At 52.5% G+C, this 27,986-nt stretch overlaps 2 protein-coding genes across 2 annotated transcripts; both read left to right on the top strand.

Moving 5' to 3' along the window:
- Nucleotides 1–478: 478 nt before the first annotated feature.
- On the top strand, nt 479–2,318 carry LOC116887590 (serine/threonine-protein kinase 19-like). Its single transcript, XM_032889214.1, has 4 exons — nt 479–540; nt 1,335–1,501; nt 1,609–1,756; nt 1,947–2,318. Exons 1-4 carry the CDS (start codon nt 479–481, stop codon nt 1,990–1,992), a joined length of 423 nt encoding a protein of 140 aa, XP_032745105.1. The 3' UTR covers nt 1,993–2,318.
- Nucleotides 2,319–2,930: 612 nt separating this feature from the next.
- On the top strand, nt 2,931–17,264 carry LOC116887241 (complement C4-like). Its single transcript, XM_032888804.1, has 41 exons — nt 2,931–3,032; nt 3,138–3,330; nt 3,753–3,954; nt 4,158–4,228; nt 4,308–4,396; nt 4,611–4,693; nt 4,800–4,896; nt 5,499–5,604; nt 5,698–5,830; nt 6,147–6,262; nt 6,349–6,525; nt 6,663–6,848; nt 6,946–7,131; nt 7,822–7,980; nt 8,228–8,354; nt 8,683–8,757; nt 9,023–9,217; nt 9,315–9,426; nt 9,518–9,588; nt 9,780–9,919; nt 10,044–10,247; nt 10,754–10,805; nt 10,891–10,980; nt 11,099–11,308; nt 11,464–11,539; nt 11,649–11,805; nt 11,916–12,032; nt 12,125–12,296; nt 12,504–12,736; nt 12,813–12,980; nt 13,495–13,554; nt 14,490–14,583; nt 14,666–14,846; nt 14,977–15,067; nt 15,191–15,265; nt 15,826–15,928; nt 16,044–16,133; nt 16,209–16,307; nt 16,398–16,481; nt 16,753–16,885; nt 17,020–17,264. Exons 1-41 carry the CDS (start codon nt 2,968–2,970, stop codon nt 17,159–17,161), a joined length of 5,214 nt encoding a protein of 1,737 aa, XP_032744695.1. The 5' UTR covers nt 2,931–2,967; the 3' UTR covers nt 17,162–17,264.
- Nucleotides 17,265–27,986: the final 10,722 nt, after the last annotated feature.

Here is a 27,986-nt window from a genome sequence, read left to right as displayed (position 1 = left end):
GGGTAGCCTCTTGCTGGGCCCAGCCAGTCTCTTGCCCCCCTCTGAGCTGTACCGTTCTTCCAACCCCTTGTTAAACACTCCTTAAGAATACGATGTTTAGGGCTGGAGAGATGGTGGGGGGCTCATGCTGGCCACCGACATCAACCCTGGTTCTAGGTCCTCAAGGCCTGCGATGGCCGACCATGCACTGGGGCAGTGCAGAAGTTCCTGGCCTCAGTGCTCCCAGCCTGTGGGGACCTTAGTTTCCAGCAGGACCAGATGACACAGACTTACGGCTTCAGGGACTCAGAGATCACATGAGATGTGGTGGGGTCAGTAAGTCAGGCCTCTGGCAGGGCTTTTCCTTCTGAGTGAGCTGCGTTTCTGTTTAGTAAAGTGAAGTGCACTCCACCCTGCAGGAGAGCAGGCCTTGGGGAGAGCCTTGGACCAGAAATCAGAAGAGCCAGAGGCTTGCCCAACATGAGGCCTAGCTGGAGCCATGCCTGATGATGCTCTGAGAGTAGAAAATGGCAAAGGCTGCAGGGTCCCTCTAAAGAGAAGGTACTAGGCAAGGTCTCAGGACAGAAGGATGTTAGTGCCACACCCGGCTGGCCTCCTGCTTTCTAACTCCCCAGGAAGTAGTGGGGGCCGAGTGGGGAGAGTTCACAGGTCATGGTGAGCCCAGAGATGACCCCTACTCCTCAGGCACATTTTGGGGGCTGCGCTCAGGGAGGGCTTCCCAAGGACGCTGTTTTATCAACAAGCAGTCTTTACCAAGAGGACTGGGGAGCCGGCTTGCTTGGGAAAGTCTGCTGTGTGAGCACGGGGGCCTGAGTGAGCTCCAGTCCCAGCACCCGATAGCTGAGCATAGCGAGGTGCCTGGGACCCCAGTGCTGGAAGTTGGGGCAGAGGCAGGAGGATCCCTGACGCTCACTGGCTAGCGGGGTGTACGCAAACCAATGAGCTTCATGGTTAAAATGTCTTTTCAAAAAAAGCACACCTTCAATAGTTACTGCACATAGCCTGGTCTAATGTAAAGGTCCTGATAGCTGGGGCCTCCCTGTCTTGAAAAATAAAAGGCTTGTTGTAGCCTGTTCACTAGAGGAAAATATACTCTACACATGCATGTACACATGCACACATGTGTGCACACACGCACATGTACACAGACGCACACACGTGCACACACGCACACACACATGCCTGCACATACCCACATGCACATATACAAGCACACACACACATGCATGCACACACACATGTACTCACATACGCACACATACGCGCACACACCCACACACATGATATTACAGAGAAAGTACAGAAGGACACCCAGGCAGCAGTGGTGGAGCCAGCATCAGCGGTTGGGAAGGGAGGGTTCTCCAAGCCCAGGCAGCATCATCATGGCTGCCTACCACCTGCAGGCACCTGGTGAATGCTGGAGTCCTCACTGTCCGTGATGCTGGAAGCTGGTGGCTGGCTGTGCCCGGAGCTGGGAGATTCATTAAGTGCTTTGTTAAAGGTAAGGTACCTCAGGTTGAACAACACCCTTTGGACAGGGTCTTTAGGGGTGTCCTTAGGTCTCCATGTTTGACTCACCTCTTCCTTTTCCTGGATCCTCTCCTCCAGGACGCCAGGCTGTACTGAGCATGGTGCGGAAGGCCAAGTACCGGGAGCTTCCCCTGTCGGAGCTCCTGGGCCGCAGGGTCCCTTCAGCAGTGCGGCTAGGTCTTGCCTACCATGTGCATGACCTCATTGGGGCGCAGCTGGTGGACTGGTGAGTCTAGTCCTGAGACCTGGGAAACTGCAGGGACCAGGGTTGGCTTCCCTAAGTCATGCTTCAGTCTCCAGTGAAGCCCAGTTTCTCTCAGTCTTTGTGGTGAGTTCCACAACACTGTACTAAATTCTGAGTATTTTCACCCTCGGGCTGAGGCAGTTGGCTCCAGTCTTGTCTTTCTGTTACACAGTGTCCCCACCACTTCTGGAACCCTCCTTTGCCTGCCAGATACGTGAGGAGTCAGCTCTTGGATTCTTCAGCTCACTGAGCGAGGTTCCCGGACGTGCCGCCCCAGGGACTGAGCGAGGTTCCCCAACGTGCCAACCCCAGGGTGGCTGGACAAGTCACCACAGAGGGCGCAAGGCTCTGCTGCTGCAAGCCGAGGCTCCCACCCGAGCTGGGCTGTGGGCACTGCAGCCCTTGGTTCTTTCCGTGGGACCAGGAGCCAGGAGCCGAGCCAAGGGGATAAGAAGATGGCTGGAGACACTGGAGAAGGAAGCAGAAAACTCTGCCCTTCACGTCAGACTGAAATTGCCAAATAAAATACTTGTGCCTGCACTTCTTCCTGGTGCTTTGTTCAGTGTGGTGTGTGTGCCGATGCCTGTGGAGAGGGTGAAGCCCAACTTAGGCCTGAGTTTACAGAGAGAACAAGGCTTACTAAGGCCAATTTCCCTGTGGGGTGAAAGTGTACCCCACTTCTGAACTACAGGCTTCCTGTTAGAGCCTATACCAAGCAGACTGTCTTGATTATGAGGCAAGGGTCTGGAGTCCATTCTAGTTTTGTTAGGAACTTTACCTGCCTGCCCTGTCCTGTCCTGTCCATGCGCCATGTTGGAGCTGTATACACTCGCACATGGGCAAGCACATGCACATGTGTATACACACACAAACACACACACACACACACACACACACACACACACACACACACACACACACTTGAGGGAGGGAGGTACCTGGTACTGGGAATAAACAAGGAAGCACAAGATGCATTTTGGGGCCAAGATTTCTTCAGAGACCCTGACGTTTGGGTTGCCTCCCTAGCTTTGGGCCTAGGTCCAGTTATGTTTCTTGGCCATCACGTGGTTTCCCGACTCATGCGGCGAGGGGAGGGGCAAGGTCCAGAGTCAAACTCTGCCCCAACCCTAGGCTGACCAGAAGGGAGCAGACAGTCAGACCAGACGGGCTGACCTCTCCTGGATCCTCTAACCATGCGGCTCCTCTGGGGCCTGGCCTGGGCATTCAGCTTCTTCGCCTCCTCTCTGCAGAAGCCCAGGTCCTGGGGAAGGAAGTGGCATTTGGGGGGTCAGGAGTGAGGGAGAGGAGGGTGGCAGGGTTAGGGTTAGACTGGGTCTGAAGATGCACCTCACTGCTCTCATAGGTTGCTCCTGTTCTCCCCTTCTGTGGTTAATTTGGGGACCCCCCTGTCGGTAGGGGTGCAGCTCCTGGATGCCCCTGCAGGACAGGAGGTGAAAGGCTCAGTGTACCTCAGAAACCCAACAAGTGGTCCCTGCTCCCCAAAGAAGGACTTTAAGCTCAGCTCGGGAAATGACTTTGTGCTTCTCAGACTTGAGGTAACCAGTGCCCACACCCCTGCTGTTTCCTCAGGCCTCTCTGCTACACCCCATTGACTGTTTATTTAGTTACAGACAGGAGCTTGCTATGCGACATAGGCTGGCTTCGAACTCATGGCTGTCCTCTTGCCTCAGCCTCCGAAGTGCTAAGATTTACAAGTACACCTGGTTTGCCTGTTGTCTTTTATTTTATTGTTTAGTTTTGCTTTTGAGACAGGGTTCGCTCAGTGACCCTATTGTGGCCTCCCAAGAGTTGGGATTACAGCTGTGCTCCATCGTGCCTGGCCCTTCTGTTGTGTTTTCAAGCCCTATCTCCCTCGGTGACCTCCTGCCTCTCCTCCAGCACTGTGGCCTTGCTGTCCCTACCTGGGGCTCTGTATCGGGTTCTTTTGCCGTCTGATCCTTTCCTTCTCTCTTGACAGGTCCCACTGGAAGATGTGAGTAATTGTGGCCTCTTTGACCTACGCAGAGCCCCCCACATCCAGCTGGTGGCTTACTCTCCGTGGCTAAAGAACACAGCACCCAAAGCCACCGAGACTCAGGGGGTCAACCTGCTTTTCTCTTCCCGACGAGGCCACATCTTTGTGCAGACCGATCAGCCTATCTATAACCCTGGGCAGCGGGGTGAGCCATCAGCCTCGGGAGGGGCCTTTGCTCTGTAGCTCTCAGGCTGCTCAGAGCGTGTTTGGTCGCCTCTATGTAAGGTGACTCCACATACAGGGCCACCCTGAAGTCTTGCTTAGCAGTTTAGTCCTCATTGTCTCCCTGCAGCTGTCCCAGTCCCTTTGCCCATTCACCTCTGACCCCCCTCCCCATCCTCCTTATAGTACGTTATCGGGTCTTTGCACTGGATCAAAAGATGCGTCCATCTACTGACACCCTCACGGTCACAGTGGAGGTGAGTGTCTGACCTCTGACCTTCCCAGCCCTGTGCACGAATGTGACCTCCTCCCTGACCACACCAACTCCCCTTGCAGAACTCTCATGGCCTCCGTGTACGCAAGAAGGTGGTATTTGCCCCCACATCCATCTTCACAGATGACTTCGTAATTCCAGACATCTCAGAGTGAGCTCCCCCACCTCAGGGTACCCCTTTATCTGCAGCACCCCAAGACCTGCTTCCCTTGGCACTGTCCACCACCTCTGACAGACAGAGACACATTCCAGATGTTCTGACCCACCCCCCAAACCTCTGTTCAAAGCACAGCTTTCTTCTGGAGGACTCAGGCCATAGCTGTCTATGGGTGGGTAGCTCAACTCCTTTCCTCGTCCATTCTCAGGCCAGGGACCTGGAAGATCTCAGCTAGGTTCTCAGATGGCCTCGAGTCCAACAGAAGCACCCACTTTGAAGTGAAGAAATATGGTTAGTGCTGAAAGCATGGGGTAGGGAGAGGGTGAGGTGGGTAGGCCTGCGGGTGGACGACCTGGTCTCAAGTACCTGGCCCATCCATCTCTTCACTCTTATTCAGTCCTTCCCAACTTTGAGGTGAAGCTTACTCCTTGGAAGCCATATATCCTGACAGTGCCTAGCTACCGTGAAGAAATACAATTAGACGTCCAGGCCAGGTAAACCACCCCCTGGTCCTTTGCAAAGCCCAGCTTCCTGCTACCTTTGGCTTTCCTTCTCTTTCTTCCTTTTTTTTTTTTTTGGTTCTTTTTTTGGAGCTGGGGCCCGAACCCAGGGCCTTGCGCTTCCTAGGCAAGCGCTCTACCACTGAGCTAAATCCCCACCCCCCTTCCTCTTTTATTTGAGGGTTTTGTTTTCTTGGACAGTCTCATGCCCACTGTATACTCATCATGTAGTCCTGTCTGGCCTTGAACTCACAGAGATCCATCTGCCTCTGCCTTCTGAGTGCATGTGTCTATGTGTGCAGGGCCTCGAGTGTGTATGTGGAGGCCAGAGGATGACCTTAGGTGTCCTCTTTTGGGACACAGTCTCTCACTGCTGTGGTTAAGTTGGCTGGCCAGGTAGCCCTCAGAACCCTCCTGTCTCTGTGCTCCCATTGCTGGGATTACAAGCGGATGCTGCCACACCTCTGGGCATTTCCACGGGGATCCTGGGGCATCAAACTTGGGTCTTTGTGCTTGCATGGCAACACTTTAGCAACTGAGTTATCGCCCCAGCCCTCAGCTCTCCCCCTCTTCCCCTCCAACTCCTGTGGCAACAGATACGTCTACGGGAAGCCCGTGCAGGGCATGGCATATACCCGCTTCGCACTCATGGATGAGCAGGGGAGGAAGTCTTTCCTTCGGGGCCTAGAGACCCAGACCAAGGTAGGGTAGTGATGAGGGGTGTGGCGAGGGGGTGGCAGAGGGGGAAACAGGTGAGACGCCGGCCGCACTCATGGCCTTTTTCCTTCATCTTAGTTGGTGGAAGGCCAGACTCACATCTCCATCTCAAGGGACCAGTTCCAGGCTGCCCTGGGTAAAGTGAATACTGAGATCGGAGACCTGGAGGGGCTGCGGCTCTACGCTGCCGTAGCTGTCATTGAGTCTCCAGGTGGGTGGCTTCCCTCTGCTGGCACCTCAACCCTTGCTCTTGAGGACGTGAGGGGGCAGCTTAAAGATACAAATGACACCATCAGCCTGCTCCTCCTGTCCTCACTGCCTGTGCACTGACCTCTGCCACCTCCTCTCAGGCTCACGACTAACACAGACCCAGGAAAGGGTCCTGTCGTTTCCTGTCTCCCTTTACTTAACTGTTCCCAGTCACTCTTCTCGGGTTCACTATCAGATAGACACGATGGAGATGAACGGCTCTTGTCTCCTTTTCCCTGGGCCACGCCCTCCACCTCCCTGCCTCCTCTGTCTTTCAGGAGGAGAGATGGAGGAGGCGGAGCTCACATCCTGGCCCTTCGTGTCATCTGCCTTCTCCTTGGATCTCAGCCACACCAAGCAGCATCTTGTGCCCGGGGCCCCCTTCCTGCTGCAGGTTCTTCTTGGAAGGGCGTGGCTGGAGGGGAGAACGTGTGGGCCACACAGTCTTGATGACTGACTCTTTTTGACTGACTCCTCTAGGCCCTGGTTCGAGAAATGTCAGGCTCCGAAGCCTCTGACGTTCCTGTCAAAGTCTCTGCCACATTGTTATCTGGGTCTGACTCGAAAGTCCTTGACTTTCAACAGAACACCAATGGGATTGGCCAAGTCAGCTTTTCTATCCATGTCCCGCCAACCATCACGGAACTTCGACTCTTGGTAGTGCTTCTCTGAGTAGATGGGCTTGGGGACAGGGAGGGCATGCAAGTTGTTTCCTGGGTGCCTCTGTCCGAGCTCGGGGGAAGGGATGACATATCTGGGTCCTTGGTCATTGGTCTTCATGCCTTTCTCTCCAGGTATCTGCAGGCTCCCTCTACCCAGCTGTAGCCAAGCTCACCGTGCAAGCCCCACCTTCAAGAGGCCCTGGCTTTCTGTCCATTGAGCCACTAGACCTTCGGTCCCCTCGTGTGGGGGACACCTTCATCCTGAACCTTCGAACCGTGGGCATCCCTGTGCCTACCTTCTCTCATTACTACTACATGGTATGTGGGACTTGGGGTATAGGAGCTCTGGGTGTAGGATTGGGGGCAGGGTGTATACCAAACAGGAAGCCACTCACTGCCCCTGCCCCCTGCTCAGATCATCTCCAGAGGCCAGATCATGGCCATGAGTCGGGAGCCCAGGACGACCCTGACCTCCATCTCTGTCTTGGTGGACCATCACCTGGCTCCCTCTTTCTACTTTGTGGCCTACTTCTATCACCAAGGACTCCCAGTGGCCAACTCCCTGCTCATCAACGTCCAGCCCGGGGACTGTGAGGGCAAGGTGACTGGGTCTGGAGAGGTGGTGTGGGCTGTGTGTGTATGTGTGTATGTGTGTGTGTGTGTGTGTGTGTGTGTGTGTACATGTTCATTTGTATGTGTGTGTGCATGCATGTGTGTGTGAGTGCTTGAAAGCATCTGTGCTTGTATGTGTGTAGGGGGACATGTGCTTATGTGCTCGTCTGCACATGTGCATGTGTGCTTGTGTGTGTGCATGTGTGTGTGTGTCCAAGTGTGCATGTGCATCCGGGGGTTAATAGGAGAACAGGATGATTGGTTTAGCCACTGAGTGTGCATGGGGCTGGAGGTGAGAGTTGACTGTTTTTCATTTTCCTGCGTGTGAGGTGGACATGTTTGCATGCATATTCTGCATACCACATGCATTCACATGCACACATGCATATCCTTGTAGTGAGCTGGGGATCATCTGGCTCTCTCTTCGGTGTTAGTCATTGGTCAGTTTTTGTCAATCAAGCCTAATGCTCACTGATAAGCCTCGTCTTGCTGACCACCTTGCTGTCAGGATCCCCCTGTCTCCGCCTTTCCAGGCTGGAAGTACAGGCATACCCTCATGCCCACCCGGCTTCTGGGGGTTCAATCCTCGTGCTTGGATGGCGCATACTTCCAACTACCGACCCATGTCCCCAGCCCACTCCCCATGTGCTGATTGGCCGTTTCTCCCCATCTCTGCCAGCTGGAATTGAAGGTGGACGGTGCCAAGGAGTATCGCAATGGGGAGAGCATGAAGCTCCAACTTCAAACTGACTCCGAAGCCCTGGTGGCACTGGGAGCTGTGGACACAGCTCTGTATGCTGTGGGTGGCCGGTCTCACAAACCCCTGGACATGAGGACGGTTTGTCAAACCTTCATCATGCATCCCTCTCCTCCCACTTCTCTCCCTCCTCTCTGTCTTCCCCTCCTCCTCTCCCTCCCTCTCCCCCTCCTCCTCCCTCTTCTCTGAGCTTAAGCTCTGGGGCTTAGTTCTCCAGTCTCAGTCCCTATATTTTTGGGCCCTACCCTAATTCCCTCAGCCAAGCGTGTGGCAGATCCTGCTTTTCAGTTGCTCACATCTCCCAGCATCTCTTGCCTTATCCTGCTAGGTCTTTGAAGTAATGAACAGTTATAACCTTGGCTGTGGTCCTGGAGGTGGGGACAATGCCCTTCAGGTGTTCCAGACTGCTGGTCTGGCCTTTTCTGATGGTGATCGACTAACTCAGACCAAAGAGGGTAAGGACGGAGTGAGTGGGGACAGACAAAGGAGGAAAAGCCGTGTGTGTGTGTGTGTGTGTGTGTGTGTGTGTGTGTGTGTGTGTGTGTGTGTGTGTCGTGTGTGTGTGTGTCTGTGTGTGTGTGTGTGTGTGTGTGTGTGTGTGTGTGTCTCTGTGTGTGTGTCTCTGTATGTCTCTGAGTGTGTTTGTGTGTGTGTTGTGTATCTGAGTGTGTCTGAGTGTGTCTGTGAGTATCTGAGTGTGTTTATGTGTGTGTGGGGCTGAGGGATGGGGAAGGAGGCAAGATGTACTCCCTGTGGCTTGACTACTCTTTTGCCCTCTACCAGACCTGAGCTGTCCCAAGGAGAAGAAAAGTCGGCAAAAGAGAAATGTTAACTTCCAGAAGGCTATTAGCGAGAAGTGTATGTTGTGGGTGCCCATGGAACACTGGGAACCATGTCTGGGGCCAGGGTGGGATCTGCTTCTCTGTCCTCTGCAACCCCCTCAGCTAGTTGTGGTGTTGAGGGTGAGGAAGCCTAGGGCTGGAGGAGGAGGCTGGCTGGTGCATGGCTGTTGCAGTCCACCGGCCTACGGACTGCTCTCCAAGCATGGCTCTAGGGGTTGGTGGGGCCGAGTGGGGCTGAGGTTTCAGTCCCTGCCGCTTGCCTAGCCTACGCTGGCTGGCAGTGGGCCAGTATTCTTCTCCAGACACCAAGCGCTGCTGCCAGGATGGGATGACCAAGCTGCCCATGGCACGGACCTGCGAGCAGAGGGCAGCCCGCGTGCCTCAGCCGGCCTGCCGGGAGCCCTTCTTGTCCTGTTGCAAGTTTGCTGAGGACCTCCGCAGGAACCAGACCAGGAGCCAGGCGGGCGTTGCCCGAGGTGAGCAGCCGCTGAAACTGAGGGATGGGTGGTGATGCCTGAGAGGGCAAAATCATTCCTTCCTCACCGTCCGTCCGTCCGTCCCCGCTGTCCCCAGCCCAGGATGTGCTGCAGGAGGAGGATCTGATAGATGAAGATGACATTCTCGTGCGCAGCATCTTCCCAGAGAACTGGCTCTGGAAAGTGGAACCTGTGGACCGCTCCAAACTGTGAGGGCCTGGCGTGCCCGATCTTGCCTCTGGACTGGGTCTGGGGACAGTCCTGGGGGTGACAGGGTGACTCTGCATTTCCCCTCCACAGGTTGACTGTGTGGCTCCCTGACTCTCTGACCACATGGGAGATTCATGGTGTGAGCCTGTCCAAAAGCAAAGGTGAGGTGGCACATCTTCTCATTCCCGGTGACCCTGCTCAGCCTTCTGCTCCCTGTGCGGGGGTGGGGTGGGGGGACGGGAGTAGAGGGCGGGGCGAGAAGCCCTTGGATCTCAGAAAATCTTCACTGGCCCTTCCTCTCCATGGCCCCGTGGCTCCATCTCTGTCCTGTGCCCCATCTCCCTGTCCACAGGCCTGTGTGTAGCCAAGCCAACTCGCGTGCGAGTGTTCCGAGAATTCCACCTGCACCTGCGCCTGCCCATCTCTGTCCGCCGCTTCGAGCAGCTTGAATTACGGCCCGTTCTCTACAACTATCTGAGTGAGGACGTGACTGTAAGACCCCACGGGGGAGTATCCAGGGTAGGGGGGGTAGGGAGGGGTTGCAGCCAGGAGCAGGTCAGGCAGTGGTCCTGATCCCATGAGGGCTCTGTGGCCATCCCTGTTTTCCTGTCCCCAGGTGAGTGTCCATGTGTCCCCAGTGGAGGGGCTGTGCCTGGCTGGTGGTGGATTGCTGGCTCAGCAAGTATCAGTGCCTGCAGGTTCTGCCCGGCCTGTGGCCTTCTCTGTGGTACCCACAGCTGCTGCCAGCATGCCCCTGAAAGTGGTGGCTCGGGGGTCTTTTGATATAGGGGATGCTGTGTCTAAGATTCTCCAAATTGAGGTGAGTGAGTGTTGGGCAATCTAGCATTCCCCTCCCTCTCAACACCCCTTCCCCCTCAACACCTCCCTCCTCCCTGGCTCCCAGCCATTTAGCATTCCGTTGGCCAGGCCTTGGACCAGTGCTCAAACCTAGTGCATTGATAAGCTCGTGTCCCAGAAATTGCTTACTTATATTGAGACAGAGCTTGCCTACGTAGCCCAGGCTTGCTTCAAACTCATTCTGCAGTCCAGGCTGACCTACAACATCCAGTAATCCCCCTGCCTTTGCCTTCTGAATTACTGGTGCTACAGGTACTCGCTGTCACACCCAGCTGTCTCTGAAACTGTTTACTCTGTTTTATTTTATTTTGGTGGTCATGGGGGTTAAGTCCAGGACCTTGTATGAGGTAGAGAAGTGAGCTGTGTCCCTGTTTACAGCTATGAAGTTCACATGCCAAGTCCCAGGGGGGGTCTACCAGGATGGGAGGGTCCTGGCTAATCTCTCACTCCATTTTTTAATTGAGACAGAAGGAAGGGGCCATCCACAGAGAAGAGATAGTCTACAACCTCGACCCCCTAAGTGAGTGCCCCCTGCCCCACCACCTATATACTAAGGGAGTTATGGGGCACAAGGGCTGGACCACAAGCTCCTCTCCTCACTCCAGATAACCTTGGTCGGAGTTTGGAAATCCCTGGCAGCTCAGACCCCAACGTCATTCCTGATGGAGATTTCAGCAGCTTCGTCAGGGTTACAGGTGGGTGTCCGGTCCACACCTGAGCGCCTGTGTTCACCTGAAGCCCGTGGAGCCCTCTTCTAGTCATCTGGTGCTGGGTCCTTAGATCAGTCTCATCTTCAACTTCTCTGTCCTTTAGCCTCCGAACCCTTGGAGACTTTGGGCTCCGAAGGCGCCTTGTCCCCAGGGGGAGTGGCCTCCCTCCTGAAGCTCCCCACGGGCTGTGCAGAACAAACCATGGTCCTTTTGGCCCCTACCCTGACTGCTTCCCGCTACCTGGACAGGACCGAGCAGTGGAGCAAACTGCCCCCTGAGACAAAGGACCATGCTGTGGATCTGATCCAGAAAGGTTAAGGGAAAGCCAGCATCAGAGCCAGGGAGGGCAAGAAGGGCAGGCAGGAGCCTAGAGAGTGAAGCTGCGGTAGGGGTGGTGGTGGGGCGCTGGGAGTGCAGCCTGGGAACAGACAGCAGGAGAGTCAGAACCTTGACACCTCCTCTTTCCAGGCCACATGCGGATCCAGCAGTTTAGGAAGAAAGATGGCTCCTTTGGGGCGTGGTTAGACCGGGACAGCAGCACCTGGTGAGTCTAGGGACCCTGTTCAGGGCAGCCAGAGAGGAAAAGGCCACAAGCCAGGTCTCCTGAGAGACTAGCATTGTTTCCCACCCCGCCAAACTCCCTTCTGCTCCAGGCTCACTGCCTTTGTGCTGAAGATTCTGAGTCTGGCCCAGGAACAGATTGGCGACTCCCCCAAGAAGCTGCAAGAGACCGCCGGGTGGCTGCTGGGCCAGCAGCTGGACGATGGCTCATTCCACGACCCGTGTCCGGTCATTCAAAGAGGCATGCAGGTAGAACACGCCAGAGGCACCGCGAGGATGTCAGCAGTGAGATGGACTCACAACTCTGGCCTGACAGCTCTCTCTCTCCCTCTCTTTCTCTCCCCCCCTCTCCTCACTAGGGGGGCTTGGTGGGGACCGACGAGACAGTGGCACTGACCGCCTTTGTGGTCATCGCCCTTCACCACGGGCTGGCAGTCTTCCAGGACGAGAACTCGCAGCAGCTGAAGAAGAGGGTGGTAAGGAAGCCCGGGTCTGTCTGCCCTTCCTGCCTGGCCGTCCTCGCTCTGGGAGCCCAGGCACACAGGCTCAGGCCCCTGCTCTGTTCTAGGAAGCCTCCATCACGAAGGCGAACTCGTTCTTGGGGCAGAAGGCAAGTGCTGGGCTCCTGGGTGCACACGCATCCGCCATCACAGCCTATGCCCTGACGCTGACCAAGGCCTCGGAGGACCTGCGGAATGTTGCCCACAACAGCCTGATGGCCATGGCTGAGGAAACAGGGGGTGAGGGCGAGGGCGCCCTGGCAGAGCACCAGGGATTTGGGGCCCTTGGAATTCCTGAGCAGAGACTGAAAAGGCCTGAAGAGAAAGGGTCCCTCCTGTGGTGTGGAAGCGGGGTGCTGACAGGGGGCGCTAGAGAGCCTGGCGGCTCAGCTGCAGTCTCCTAGATCAATCCGTGATCAATCCGTGATGCGTTTCCCTCCCTTCCAGAAAACCTCTACTGGGGCTCAGCCATTGGCTCTCAGGACAACGTTGTGTCGTCCACCCCAGCCCCTCGTAATCCCTCAGAACCTGTGCCCCAGGCCCCAGCCCTGTGGATCGAAACCACAGCCTACGGCCTGCTACATCTGCTGCTGCGGGAGGGGAAGGGAGAAATGGCTGACAAGGTGGCAACCTGGCTCACACACCAGGGAAGCTTCCAAGGGGGATTCCGCAGTACCCAGGTAGGGGCAGCCACAGGGCAGCTCCGGATAGGTGGTTCCTAGACCAAGTGCCCGACTCCCGCCCTGACCTCCTTAGGACACTGTGGTCACCCTGGATGCCCTGTCTGCATACTGGATCGCTTCGCACACCACCGAGGAGAAGGCACTCAATGTGACTCTCAGCTCCATGGGCCGCAATGGGTACAAGTCCCACCTGCTACAGCTGAACAACCACCAAGTCAAGGGCCTGGAGGAGGAGCTGAAGGTGACCTCCTCCTTCCCTCCCTCGTGGGGTGGCTGGGTGTATCGGGGCCAGGTCAGAAGCCTCTTCCCAACGCCCAGTCCAGCATTGAGGGTGCCGTGGGAAGACTGCCTTTCTTCTGGTCCTGTGGTCAAACCTCCAGGGTTGTGTTCCCTCACCCATACAACAGTGTGTCTCTAGAGTCCACACAGGGCACTGGTTCTCACCTTCCCTAATGCTGTGCCCTTTAATATAGTTCCTCATGTTGTGGTGATGCCCTACGGTGAAAGTATGTCACTGCTACTTGATAACTGCACTTCTCCTACTGTTATGAATTGTAATAGAAACATCTGATATACAAGATATCTGATAGATGAATCCCAAAGGGGTCGCGACCCACAGGTTGAGAAACTCTGGTCTTGGCATCAAGATTGATACTGTAGCCAATTCTGGGACAGAGGGTGTGTGTGTGGGTTGGGGGGCGCACCCGGCCTGGTCCCGGGTGCCCTCTGACCTGCTTTCTTCTCCTTCCTGGAAGTTCTCCCTGGGCAGCACCATCAGTGTGAAAGTGGGAGGAAATAGCAAAGGCACCTTAAAGGTGAGGGGAGTCCGGTGCAGGGGGGAGAGTGGGGTGCAGGGGTGGGTGGGAGAGGGTGATGGGGTGGGGTGGGAACAGAGGATGGGGCAGCAGGCTAGAGTTGGGGTGGAGGGCAGCAGGGTGCAGTGGGCAGTGCGTGTAAGGGGTAAAGGGTGCTGGTGTGGGGATGGGGTGCTGGACATGGTGGTACCAGGTCGAGTATGGTAGAACAGCAGGGTGGGAAGGGGTGGAGTGGGAGGTGTGGGATGCAGGGATGGGAGTGGGGGGTGGGTGAAGTGGGGTGGGGATCTGGGCCTTGACTGGTACTTTGTGGGTGGAGCTTTGTGTTAGGGAGGAGGAGGCCCTCTCTGCCTTGCTGTCCCCTGTGCCTCTCCTGAGCCGCCATCTTTGCTCTGGGCTGGTTTTCCTCCATTTCTGGATATCTGCTGTCACCTTCAGCTTCACAGCCCAGTTCTCAGCCCAGGCTGTCCCTCGTCCCGAGTACCTCAGACATGGGTCCCCATGCCCCGTTTCTTCCTATATGCCTCATTTGACCAGGGAGCCAGCTCTACCTATGAGGCTGTCTCTCTAGAGATGCCTTGGTAGCCTCCCTCCTCTGGCCCAGGTGTCTCTTGCCGTCTGTCACGCTAACCTTCCGATCACTGCCCCCATGGCTGTGAGACCGACAGCCTGGGGAATTGTGTCCCTCCCAGCATGAAGTGGAGTCCAGAGGATCAGTGTGAGCCCAGGCTGTGAGAGAGGCCAGGAACACTGCGGCTTCTGGCAGGCTGGGCTCTCGGGCCACCCGCCCTCGCTGGGGCATCTTACCCAGCGCTGCAGATGTGCTGGGCTGTTCACTGGGGCTGGGGATGGGGAAGGAGAAGTAAATCCCAGGAGACCCCCTCAAGCCTGTGACATATCGTCGTGTGTTCTTGCCCGGTCTCCGACTGAGTCAGATCCTTCGTACCTACAACGTCCTGGACATGAAGAACACAACATGCCAAGACCTTCGGATAGAAGTGACAGTCACAGGCTATGTGGAATATACAAGTAAGGCCAGGGTCAGGGACCCTTGACCGACCCCTGCAGGGCTGACATGGGCCGGCCACCTCCTCACCACTGCTCTGCACAGGGGAGGCCAACGAAGACTATGAATACGACTATGACATGCCAGCCGCAGATGACCCCAGCGTCCACTCACAGCCTGTGACACCCCTGCAGCTGTTTGAGGGTCGTCGGAGCCGCCGCAGGAGGGAGGCCCCCAAGGCTGCGGATGAGCAGGAGTCCAGAGTGCAGTACACCGTGTGCATCTGGTGGGTGCCAAGTGCATGTGGTGGGTGCCAGGAGCTCTGGGGCAGAAGGGTGTTGGGAAGAAGCAGGGCCGGGTTTGGAGGCATGGCAGTCAGAGAGTCTGTACAGCCAGCCCCTCTTCCCTCCCTATAGGCGGAACGGTAACCTGGGGCTGTCTGGGATGGCCATTGCTGACATCACCCTCCTGAGTGGATTCCAAGCCCTGAGGGCCGACCTGGAGAAGGTACAGCCACCCACGGCCTCCTCCTTAGGAGCCCTACTCCCACTTTGTAGCGACTACAAGTGTCGAACCCAGTCAGACAATGACCAGGGTCCCTGACCCGTGACTCCCTCTCTGTCCCTGCAGCTGACCTCCCTCTCTGACCGTTACGTGAGTCACTTTGAGACCGATGGGCCACACGTCCTACTGTACTTTGACTCGGTGAGTGGAGAGAAGTTCTACAGGAGGGGACACGATGGCACTGGGTTCTTGAGTCTATGTGATAGGGGTCAGAGGTTGTAGAAGGTGAGGAGGGTGAGGCATGAGGAGGTGGCTGGGAGGCTGAGAGACTTAGAGAACTCAAAGGTCCTCCCATTCAAGGCTGGGGCTGTGAGCTTAGCTTGGCAGGGTTTATGGGGAGCCATGGGGAACTAGAGACCACCGTGGACAGTGGCGGGGGAACAAGGGCTTGCACAGGCCTGTGCTACTGGGGAACGAGGGGGAGCCAGGGAGGCAGGGTTGATTCAAAGGAGGATCCCACAGGAATGTGTGCCCGTAGTGAGGCTCCACAGAGATCCTCCAGCAGTGAAGGACTGGGACAAGGTCACCGGATTGACAGTGAAGTCACCAGAGACCTTGGGGACCAGGTTTTAGAGTCCAGTGGCAGGAAGATGACAGAACATGAAGGGTGCTAGAGATAAGGTCATGGTAAGCAAGCTGAGGCAAGGCAGGTGACAGCAGCCAGCCCTGTGTCCCTGAGCAACCTTCCATCCTGGCACCAGGTCCCGACCACCCGGGAGTGTGTGGGCTTTGGAGCCTTGCAGGAGGTGGCCGTGGGGCTGGTGCAGCCAGCCAGTGCTGTCCTGTATGACTACTACAGCCCTGGTGAGCACTTGGGAAGCAAGATGGTGGGGGTCGGTCCTCTCATCAGGGAAATGGTGGGGCGGGCAGGGGAGGCCCAGGCTCCATGAGGCCCTCATCTCTTGCTGCCTTTGTCTAGATCACAAGTGCTCTGTGTTCTATGCTGCACCCACCAAGAGCAAGCTCCTCTCCACCTTGTGCTCTGCAGACGTCTGCCAGTGCGCCGAAGGTGAGATGAGACCCGGGTGGGGCTGAGGGAAAGGGCAGGGTGGGCGAGCTGCTCTCATCTGACATTTGACTGCAGGGAAGTGTCCTCGACAGCGAAGGTCACTGGAGCGAGGGGTGGAGGACAAGGATGGTTACCGGATGAAGTTCGCCTGCTATTATCCCCGAGTGGAGTATGGTCAGTCCCCCTTGGCCTCCGTTCTCTCCAGGCCCACCTGTGGCCTCCCTGCTTTGCCCTGACTGCCTTCCCCTTCCCTGTCCCTCCCAGGCTTCCAGGTTAAGGTTCTCCGAGAAGACAGCAGAGCTGCCTTCCGCCTCTTTGAGACCAAGATCACCCAAGTCCTGCATTTCAGTAGGAAGGAGAAGTGGGCGGGCAGACTGGGGAGTGGTAGAGGCTGAGGTCTGGGTGTGGGGCCTCTTGGAATTGGGAAAACTCAAAGTCTGTATATGAACCCCCATCCTCCCGTTTCCCCAGTCCATGGTTTTGGGAACCTGGGCTTGCTCAAACAAATGCTGTTGGGAGCAGAGTGGGTTAAACCACAGGATCTACAGAGTCCCACCCTGGGTTTCTCCCAGTCCTGAGTTTCTTCTCCTCTGATGGCTCTGTCTCTTTGTTCCCTCAGCAAAGGATGCCAAGGCCTCCATAGGTCAGACCCGCAACTTTCTGGTCCGGGCCTCTTGCCGCCTTCGTTTGGAGCCTAGCAAAGAGTATTTGATCATGGGGATGGACGGAGTCACCAGTGACCTCAAGGGAGAGTGAGTTACCCCATCCATCCCTTCCCCTCCCTTAACTATGGCCGTCCTTTGGGGACTAATCCTAGGCACCCAGCTCTGCCTGTCCAAAGCCAAGGCCTTGAGTACTTGTCCTGACCCTTCCATGTCACCTGCAGCCCCCAGTACTTGCTGGACTCAAATACTTGGATCGAGGAGATGCCATCTGAGCGCCTGTGCAGGAGCACCCGTCAGCGGGCAGCCTGTGGCCAGCTCAATGACTTCCTGCAGGAGTACAGAAGCCAGGGGTGCCAGGTGTGAGGGCGTCGGACTCTGGCTCCCTGAGCTCAGCCCCAGGGTCAGGGCCTCTCACGATGCAGGGCCTGCTTCACAGGGTAAATAAAATAAAACTTTTGACAGTAAAGTGTCCCCGGGTGTCTGTCTGTCGGCGCCGCAGCCCGCCACCCACCCAGGGATTGCAGGCCAGAGCCTTAGGCTGTGAAGACTGAACCCTCCCTAAGGTCTTCCTGGGACTCAGGCAGTCTTGGGGCCCAGTAGCCAGTGCCACAGAGGCCTGTTCCTGGGTGTCACAGTCAGTGAACCTCACTGACTGTGAAGAAGAAGAAGACAACTACGATGAAAGTCTGGCTGTGGTTGTGGTGGAACATAAATTTTTGTTTGTTTGTTTACTTTTGCACACACATACAACATGAAATATAATAAGTAAATGTAAAACTAAACAACCAAAGAACCCCCCGCCCCTGTGTTTTGTCTGCATGCGTGTCTGTGCACCATATACATGCAGTACCCCTCTGCAGCCAGAAGAGGGCACTGGAACTTCAGAACTGGCGTTAGAGAAGGTAGTGAGCTGCCAAGTAGGTGCTGGGAACTGAACCCAGATCCTCAGCAAGAACAGCCAGTGCTCTTAACCACTGAGCCACCTCTCCAGTGGTTACATCTTTACCATTCCAGAAATGGTGAGGCAGAGGCAGGAGTATCCCTGGGGCTCAGTGGCCAGCCTGCTTGGCCGAATCAGGGTTGTTCAGGAAAATGAAAACTCAGGGGTCATTTTCCTTGGACAAACCACCTGAGGTTGACCTTTGGTTTCCACACACGTGCACACATATGTACCCACACGTAACTCCCTCTGCTGTTCTCACCCCTACCTCACCCCCATCCAAAGCCTCAAACCAAAGGGAAGAACAACAAAGAATTACACAGGGAACCACGTGACTCATGTCTGCCTTCTGGGCCATTAGAGCGGCTGGAGGAAGTTTCAAAGTTTCAGCCTGCCTGAGCTACACCGTGAGTTCAAGGCACCCTGGGCAACTTAGTGACGCTCTGTATCAAAGCTAACAAAAGAGGGCATAGGGCTGTGAGTGCAGCTGGCAGTGGAGGGCTGGCCTAGCCTCACAAAAATAAAGTCACTGTTGGTAACAGTTAACAATATGATACTTGCAGGGACTATGGTAAACCCATAAGGTGTATTGTGCAGAGACGGCCATTCATTTCTTTTCTCTAGAACAAATCCACTTCACTCAGCTGGTCCAAGGTGAGGTATGGCGGGAGGGGTCGACTCGGGTGGACCTCTTGGCTCACATGGCTGATGGCTAACATGGAGTTAGGAAATGGATCGTGATAGGGAAAGGTCAGGGTTTTGCATCCCTTCCTTTCTTCTTGATGGATGGTCCCATCTTTGATCCATGGACTTTCCAAGGCCGATGGGGCTGTGCCAGTTTGAAAACACACAGCTCCGTGTGTGGGACAAGTGGGAAGGGACCTGAAGCTAAGGTCAGAGACACAAGAGAAGAGAGGGCTGGAGCTCAGGCTATAAAAGTCCATACCAGTGCCCTGCACAAGTGTTGGGCCATGCTGCTACCTGGGCTGCTGTTGCTGCTGCTGCTGCTGCTAGCTGGCACCCGCTGGGTGTGGGGTCAGTGGAAGCTCTGGAAACTCCGCCTCCCACCTCTGGCCCCGGGGTTTCTGCACTTTCTACGGCCTAACCTGTTGGGAGTGATGCCCTTGAAGCCCTCCATTATTGATGTTATTATTATGGTTAGAATTAAGTATAACTGGGTTCATGGAAAATCCCCAGCCAGCTGCAGAAGACTAATACAAATCTGGTGGTCAAGATAAATAATAATATGATAAAGTTCTCCTGCTGACTAATAATATGACAAACCTGTGACCTTTCTGACATCCTGTCAACATCAGCCGGTTCCCTGTGTAAATGGGAATACTGTGTCCTTGGCCTGCGTAAATGTTTCACACTTCCCCCCTCCCTCTGTTACCCATGTTATGGTATAAATTCAGCCTTGGGGAAAATAAAATTGTTGCCTTGACCAGACTCTTGTCTTGGCGTCCTTCTTTGTATCCCTTGTACCCCATTCTCTTCCAGGTACCCTCAGCCGCCCTCATTGATAAATGGCGCCCAGCGTGAAGCTGTTTGGAGGTCTCCTGGAGGAGAACGTCGTCTGTCGCTTCCAACCCCGACCAGCAGGAAAGGAGCGACACCACGTTCTTCTCAGAGCAGTTTATTCAGGAACCTTTTAGCATGCAAGCAGCAACAATGTCTCTCTCCAGCCCCCTGAGCGCACTCCCTCATAACCTCCCTCAACTCCGCCTCAACCGTCCAGTCTGCGTAACCTCCATTCATAGGTCCATGTCACATGGCCTGATCTATCATCATGGTGCGCCTGCGCAGCTCTCACGATGGGGCGTGGCTTACTTTCAGGTGCTACTCGTAAGACTCAGCAACAGTCCCGGGCGCCATCTTGGGATTGCCGCTGCATCCGCTTCCCACAGTCCTCCCCCGTGAATAGGTAGGCCTGTCTTCCTTGTTTGTCCGAGCCTTTGCTCCCCCCTCGGAGCCTTTGCTCCCCGGCTTCTGGCAACCATGGACTTCCCGACCTTGGTTCAGAGGCTTGGTGTGTGTTTCTCCCCAGACGACACAGATCTCAGTGGTGAGTGATGGGACAAGCATTCTACAGTCACCTTTTGTGACAGGACTCAGGGAGTCACTCAGGACGCGAGGAATAGGGTTAAGAAAATAGATTTAAAGAAATTCTTATACTTTGTAGGAAATATTTGTCCATAGTTCCCCCAGGAGGGAACAATTGATACAATAGATAGTGCAGAGTTAGTGATCGGCTAACCTTGTTGCTGACGTCTGCCCTCGGTAATGAATAAAAGTTGTGTGCTTTTTGGGTTCAAGGTTGCCTCTCCCTGCGTGGATGAGCAACCCCACGTTCGTGGATTAAAAACCTTACACCAGGGGTTGGGGATTTAGCTCAGTGGTAGAGCGCTTGCCTAGCAAGCACAAGGCCCTGGGTTCGGTCCCCAGCTCTGAAAAAAAAAAGAAAAAAAAAACCTTACACCTTCATGCTATTGCAGCGGTCACTTTGTCAATCTGTGCTCTGTGGGTGGCGCTCCTGAGGTAAGGTCACTATGGGGTCTTACAACATTTTGGTGCATAGGCCAGGAATTGTGCTCCCCCCAGACAACAATTGGCAAAGAGATTGGAGGTAAGCTCGAGCAAATCTGTGTTTTGTGTTCTGTGTTACTTTCTGTTTTGTCTCTGTGTCATGTCTTGTCTTTGTTTCATGTTGTCTTGTGTTGTCTGTGTCTTGTGTCTGAAGGGTTTGAGCCCCCCCCCCCAGAGGGGTTAGACTCCCCTTGGTGGTTGCCATGGGTCCCATGAAGGGCTTACAGCTGTGACAGGCAGATGTGCTAGTTGTCACAGGCCACAGGCCCTGAAGGATGCTCTAGGAGAAGAAAGGAATCTAGAGGAAACTCTAGAATCCCGTTGGGAGGTGGGATCAGACGGTCCGCCTCATCCTGGAAGCAGCTAAGGTTAAGCTGCAGTTTGGGCCAGATACTGAAGGTACCAGGCATCTGTGGAAATTGCTTATAGGACGCCTTGTCTTGGTCTTGTTTGTCTAGTTTGTTTTCTGTGGTATTGTCGAGTGTCTTTTTGGCTTTTGTTTTCGTTTTTGGACTTGGCCTGATGACTGTGTTTGAAATCACAGAACTGTTTGTTTTGTTTGTCAAAGAGTTTTACTTGGTCCTCTTGGTGCTTAACTTGGAAATAATTTTCTTGAGAGAAATTGTTTTCTGCCTGGGAGTTTTGTCTTTCTCTTTTGAGCCTCCTCCCCAAGGAGAGATGCCCCTCCCTTTGCTTCCCTTGTCCAGCCTAGCTGCTGCTAACAGTTCATCACACATGTGCATGAAGGACTCCATGTTAGCGAGTGACCCTGTCTGAAGTAGGCACAAATAAGAACCTGAAAGCTTTGCCTTGGATCCTGAAGAAAGGATCTCCCTGTTGCTTAGAAGTCACAGCTTCTAAAGATGAGACTTTTGGCCCTGAAAAAAAAATTCCAGTCTCTGCCTTCAGTGGCCAGACCGTCAACACTTGCTCACAGAAGGAGAGCATTCATTAAGGGAGCCTGCCTTATCTGCTGACCCTATTCCAAGAGAGGAGTCGGTCTCCAACATTAAGTCATCTTCCCCGTTAGTCATCATTGACATAAAGAGTGCCTCTGATCCTATCCCCGCAGCAGTCAGTTCCTGCCCCCGTGGTCAAAATGCCCCAGGTTGGGGGGCAGGGATCCCCTAAAGTAGTTTCAGAAAGAGTCTGCAGCAGACTGCGAGGAACTTTGTTTTGCCAGACAGAACAGGCTTTACTTACTCTAGGATGATAACAGGAGAAAGTCTTGGCACCGGCTCTTCAGCTTACTCCAACTGGAGGCTGTGGCCAAGGTCAGGATCAATGTTTTCTTTTCCATGGACCTCTAACCCAGTGAGACAGCTTGGCCAAGGGCTACTACTGCAGTCCTGGGAGGGCTGTAGTTCTATTAAAGATCAATATTCCAGTGTTAGCAAACTCTATATTGGATATAAGAGTCAGGAAGCCCCGCTCAACTGTGTACCCCTGCCTCAGGAATGGCAGCAGAAAGAGTCCTTATAACCAGTCATCTCTGACTATAGCTTGCTCTCTGATACCCGAGGCTTCAAACGGATCACCCCCATTCCCCCCCCCGGGCGAGCCTCCTTCAATACTCAGATGCTATTTTCTCCTGGTCTTTTGGCTCAAGGTCACCAGGCATGTCTGACAGCCTGGAAGAAACTTCCCCCCTAAAGCAGACGAGACATACAATTCTTTTGTCAGCTGCTTGGCATCTAGCACCCAGGTCCTAACCATCTCTCCATCCTTTTGTTATTAGTTCTTACTGGAAGCCTAGTGACGTTTGGAGGCTGGGTCTCTTGAGAGGCAGAGCCACCGAGCTGACACTGAAGGGAGGTACTCCTTAAGCAAAATCTAAGTCCAGAGAGACAGCCGGTAACAGACCAGCTGCCCCTCTGCTCGCCTTTCTGTTTCACAGGCACAAAGCTTGCGCTCATTTTTGCAATGGCCTTTTCATCCCAGGAAAGCTTCCTCATTTAGCTGTGTGACTGAATGCTACTTGTCACCTGATCTGGTTGTTCCACCAGCTCTCACCAGGCCACCCCCTAGCTTTCTTGCCTGGACCCCTTTCCTTTGTTTTTAAGAATTTTATCACCTAATACACCGTGTTGTTTTGACTTATAATACCTCCCATCCTACTAATATGCATGTCCCAGATTCCCGTTGTGAAGGTTTTAATTCTAAAACAAGGGGATGGTGCATCGCCCTAAACATTAAATTTACCTCCATGGTTTGAAACCAGGATTGGACATGTGGATATAATTGGGGTCTTAGAATGTTTCAATCAGGTGCTGATACAGAGATTATATTTACCATAAAATTGTTAAAAGAGCCTATGCATTCCTACTCCTGGCTTCTGGGCACTGACCCCAAGAAGGAGCCCACGGAGGCACTGAACACAGCACAGGGCACACATGTGACTTCATCTACAGCCTGCACTCCACCGAGAGGGGCTGCTTGCTCAAAGAACTGCACCGTTTCGAGTCCATTGCCGACGCACAAGAACTGGAAGCTCTTGTAGGGCGCCCTCCAGTGGTGAACAACAGTACTGCGCATGCACAGGTTTTGCACCTGGTGTCAGTTGGCCGGTAATATGCTAATGAGGGGGCGGTACCATGCTAGTGAGGTGATTCATTCTCTGCCAATCCCTGGAGGACAAGTAGCAGGGGTGATAGTGGGGTGATAGTGGGGTGATTCGTGCTCCACCAATCCCTGAAAGACAATTAGCATAGCCCCAGCCTGTTTGTGTATATAAGGCGAGCGCTTTTGCCGCTTGGGGTCCCCGTATCAGCAATGAAGGTGTCCTGCAATAAAGGCTGTTGACAAGGATCCGATGGTGTTGCGTCTTCCTTGCTGGACGAGGTGGGCGCGACAACTGGTGGCCCCGTACGGTGACCCAAGAATATTCTCGTGGATCCAGAAGTCTTCAGATTCAGGATGGCGACGTCAGAAAATTCCCGGATAAGGGAAGATAAAGTTCTCTGGAGGTAAGCAAAGAAGTTGAAAGCCTTGGTATAGAGGCCGAGAGGTTTGTGAAGTTGAAAGCCTTGGTATACAGGTGGAAAGGTTTGGGAACTACCGCAATGTTGTTTCCAATTGATCTTTTGTGGGTAGGGCTTGTAATTTTGTTTCTTTTTTTCTTTGTGTGGGATAGAGAAGCCACAGACGGCAAGCTTAAGCCCGAACCAAAACCTCTTTGGTGAATGGTCCCTGCCTGCTTGGAGGATAAACGATGTGAGGAAGCCGTTAGGACAGGTCATAGGGTCCTTGCAGAGCAACACGAAAGTATGTCGGAGGGAGAAAAGGTCTTGAAAGAAAAAAAGAAAAGAAAAGGAGATAAAAGGAACACAGTATTTTGGGAGAAAGATTTTGTCTTTGTGTTTTTAAAAGGTGTGATTAGGCTCTGGAAACATCACAGAGTCATACTGATCAGATTTGATAGAGGTAGACTGCCTGAAAATTTATTCAGAAGAATCAAACAAAAAGATAAACTTTTGTCTTGAGAATTGTATAGAGTGTGCCTACTTGGATTCCTGGTCTCAAGGAGATTTAGCAGGTGACAAGGTGCTTCTCTTAAAAAAGCAGTTTCTTTTTTTTTTTTTTTGTTCTTTTTTTGTAGCTAAGGTAATTGTAGCCACTTCAATTTTGTTTTCTGATTGCACCTGTTTTAAATTTTGTTTTCTGATTGGTTTTAAATGTATAAATATTCTCTACATGTCTTGGTTGTGGACTATTGGCTTTTAAGTTATTGGATATGGTTAAAAAAATGTAACATTGGTAACAGAAAGTTGACATAAAACTGGTAAATTTGGATGGAGTCATTCTAGACAACACATGGCATGAACCAATCTAGGGAAACAGGTCTAAATTGGGATGATATTTTTATGGAAATCTTATCCTAGAACCCAGGCTTCAAAAAGATTTTAAGGCAATGTCTCTTTGTTGGGGTATTGGAGACTGCACCATCATGCGTTCATATGTAGGAATTGGCAGTCAAACCTTGTCGCATGAAGGATAGACTCGGTGTTTTGGAGACTGGATTTTGGGATGATGAGGCTGCTCAGTGTGAGAGGGAGAGATATGATCCACATGCTAGTGCACATGGCAACAAGGCAGATAATTAGGCAAGAAAGCGTTATACCAACAGAACCTCCGTATAACCCTCAACATAAAAGCATGGTGAAGCCTACAAAAGCTACTTCCTTTTGCCCAGAGGTGTGGAAAGAGATGGGATTAATAAGACCCTTGAATATAGTCTTCTGCTGTTGCACAGCTTGTGTTTAGGCGTAAAATCTTATATTCAGCATTTTGGTATTTTCCCCAAGAAAATTATTATACCATATACAACAGCTCAGATAGAAACATTGTGTGCCTTGATAGATGATTGGGCCATATTACGCTGCAGTTTTGATGGAGAGTTTGACAATCATTATCAAGAACAAATTGAAGCACTGTGTCATATGACACAGCTGTCTTGCGTTTCCTCCTTTAGAGTTTATGCATTATTCCTTTGCGAGCTAACTTTTCTCAGCATTTTCAACAGAGCAAAGAAATCTCGAATTATCTGAAAGGAAACTGGTCCATGAAAACAGAGCAACTAACAAGACACTTGCTGATGCAGATTGCTGTCCTCAACAGCACTAGGTTGGACCCCATCACAGTTGAAGATTTGACCTCATGGATTACCAATGCTTTCTCCCTTTTTAAGGAGTGGGCGGGCATGTTTGCCTGGGGAGCTATTGTCCTTCTGGGATGCGGAGTAGGTCTCTGGCTTATTGGCCGTTTAAAAAGAGAACATGCCAGACACAAAGTGGTTGTTTACCAGACTATGACCGCCATTGAAAAGGGTGCTTATCCCAACATATGGCTGGCCTCTTTGAAGGATTAAGATTTCGCCCTAGATCATTTTTGTCACTGTCATGTGGAGTCATTGTATCCAGAGACGGGCAACTTTCTTTGAGCTCGGACCAACCTAAGACATGGAGCCCAGTGGCGATAGGGTAACTCTATGACGGGTAAGGCCGAGTTTGGATGAGAACGACCTAAGACAGGAGCAATGACAAGATTGACCTGACACCCAGATCTAGACCAGTCATTTTATTAAACAAAAAAGGGGGAGATGTAGGGCGCCCTCCAGTGGTGAACAACGGTACTGCGCATGCGCAGGTTTTGCACCTGGTGTCAGTTGGCCGGTAATATGCTAATGAGGGGGCGGTACCATGCTAGTGAGGTGATTCATTCTCTGCCAATCCCTGGAGGACAAGTAGCAGGGGTGATAGTGGGGTGATAGTGGGGTGATAGTGGGGTGATAGATTGGGGTGCTCCACCAATTGAAAGACAATTAGCATAGCCCCCAGCCTGTTTGTGTATATTAAAGCGCTTTTTCTTGGGGTCCCCATATGCAATGAGGTGTCCTGCAATAAAGGCTGTTGACAAGGATCCGACGGTGTTGCGTCTTCCTTGCCGGACGAGGTGGGCATGACAAGCTCTGCCACCCACTCCACGACAGCTGAGATATGTATTTTTCTACAATGTGATACATTTCGTAGGGTTTAGTTTTTTGGATAATGAAATTATAATTGTTGCAGGAACCCAAATTGAATTGTCTATTGGAATTAATTTTGGGAATTTCAACAATGTCAATCAACATGTTATCTTTGTTTCTTTGTATCAACATATTATTTAACTTTCAGTCATTGATACTGTATGTACCGAATTGCTTATTTCTGACATAACATGCACGGGATACCTATTTACGTCTTTAATTTTTTTCCTGATGGTTATAATTCAATGCTGAGGTTTCTCCAAGTTATTTAAGATGTTTAATATCAGTTAAAATTGTAATTCCTTGCCTGGTGGAATCCCTTCTGTGATATTTCACGGTAAACACTTACAATCATATAAATTCATTCAATTTTTAAACTTCCACGTCTATCCAAAATAGAGCAGAGTTTTAAGTATATCTGAATATTTTAATTTTGACCCCACACTGTCTTTAAGAGTCAGAGGTTAATCAGAAAGAACAATTGTCTGGGCCCCTCTTTTACATAAACCATACATGATAACAAGTGTGCTTCTTTCTGATTGGCTTTTTACCTTTAATTTCCCAACTTTGAGTTGAATTCTGGTTTGTGAGAGAAAAGGCAGTGCTTGGATACTTCCTGTGTCATAGAATATGGTTAAAGAGAGCATGAAAACAGGTCAGAGAAGGCTTAAAAAAGAGAAAATGAGGAAGAGAAAAAGCTGAGAACTGATATCAAAATTGGTCTCTGTTGGGCCCCCTAGTAGGCCTTCTTTTGCTTATATCTTTTGGCCCTTGGGCATTTAATCATTTAAGCAGCTTTGTTAGACAACAGGTAGACAATATAGCAGCAAAACCTATTCAGGTATATTATCATAGGCTAGCTATGGAGGATGCCTTTGGTGAGGGCCAAGCTCACCTACACATCTCCTCCCAGACCAGGCAAGGACATTTTTATCCTTCAGCCAAATGAGGCCAACATTCTTTTCTGCCTGCTGTCCTGATGCCTTTGCTGAACAATCAACGAATTGTCACCCCTGAGTGCTGAGCTGGACAGTCAATGTTGGGTAAGAGAGTGATATATTCACAAATAAAGGGCCTAAGACAGGAGGGACGCCATTAGCTGCTGCCTTATCCCTTGATGGACCCTGGCCACGAGATTCTCTTGGCCATGTGACAAATATCACTCCAACCTAAGACAGATGCAGTTCCCGAGGGGCTCATTTGAGGACAGCATGGCCATTTGGCCACCTTTTCATTTGACTATAAGGAAGGGGGAGATGTTGGGAGAGATGCCCTTGAAGCCCTCCATTATTGATGTTATTATTATGGTTAGAATTAAGTATAACTGGGTTCATGGAAAATCCCCAGCCAGCTGCAGAAGACTAATTCAAATCTGGTGGTCAAGATAAATAATAATATGATAAAGTTCTCCTGCTGACTAATAATATGACAAACCTGTGACCTTTCCAACATCCTGTCAACATCAGCCGATTGCCTGATCACACGAATTCTGTGTCCTTGGCCTGCGTAAATGTTTCACACTTCCCCTCTCCCTCTGTTACCCATGTTATGGTATAAATTCAGCCTTGGGGAAAAATAAAATTGTTGCCTTGACCAGATTCTTGTTTTGGTGTCCTTCTTCGTGTCCCTTGTCCCCCATTCTCTTCCAGGTACACCCAGCCCTGTTGTTGACACTAATCTTCCCCTCCACCTGTTTGGCCTGGCTCAGAAACTTGGGCCCATCTACAGGATCCGCTTGGGGCTACAAGGTAAGCCAGTCTTCTGTCTTTGTGTGAGCCATTCTTCCCTGCTGACACTGCCGTTTCTCCTCAGATGCGGTGGTGTTGAACTCTAACAAAACCATTGAGGAGGCCTTGATCCAAAGGACTTCGCTGGCTGACCCCAGATACTAGATGGTAAGGGGTTGGGACACAGTTTTCCTCCTCCTCCCCTCCCCCCCCCCCTCCTCCCCCTTTCCCTTACCCTTCTCCTTCTTCTTCCACATATCATCAAATTGACTACCAAGAGTCACATCCTAGTGACCCTGTGTCCACACAAACACCAGTTTGCCAGAGCTACCCCAGTACTATATTTGTTGTTTACTCTTCATGCTACAAATGATAGAGATCAAACATCACCAGAAAAAGAGAGCACTTGAG

Source organism: Rattus rattus, chromosome 18, assembly GCF_011064425.1.
Source record: "Rattus rattus isolate New Zealand chromosome 18, Rrattus_CSIRO_v1, whole genome shotgun sequence".
NCBI lineage: Eukaryota > Metazoa > Chordata > Mammalia > Rodentia > Muridae > Rattus > Rattus rattus.
This window is presented reverse-complemented; position numbering and strand designations above follow the sequence as displayed.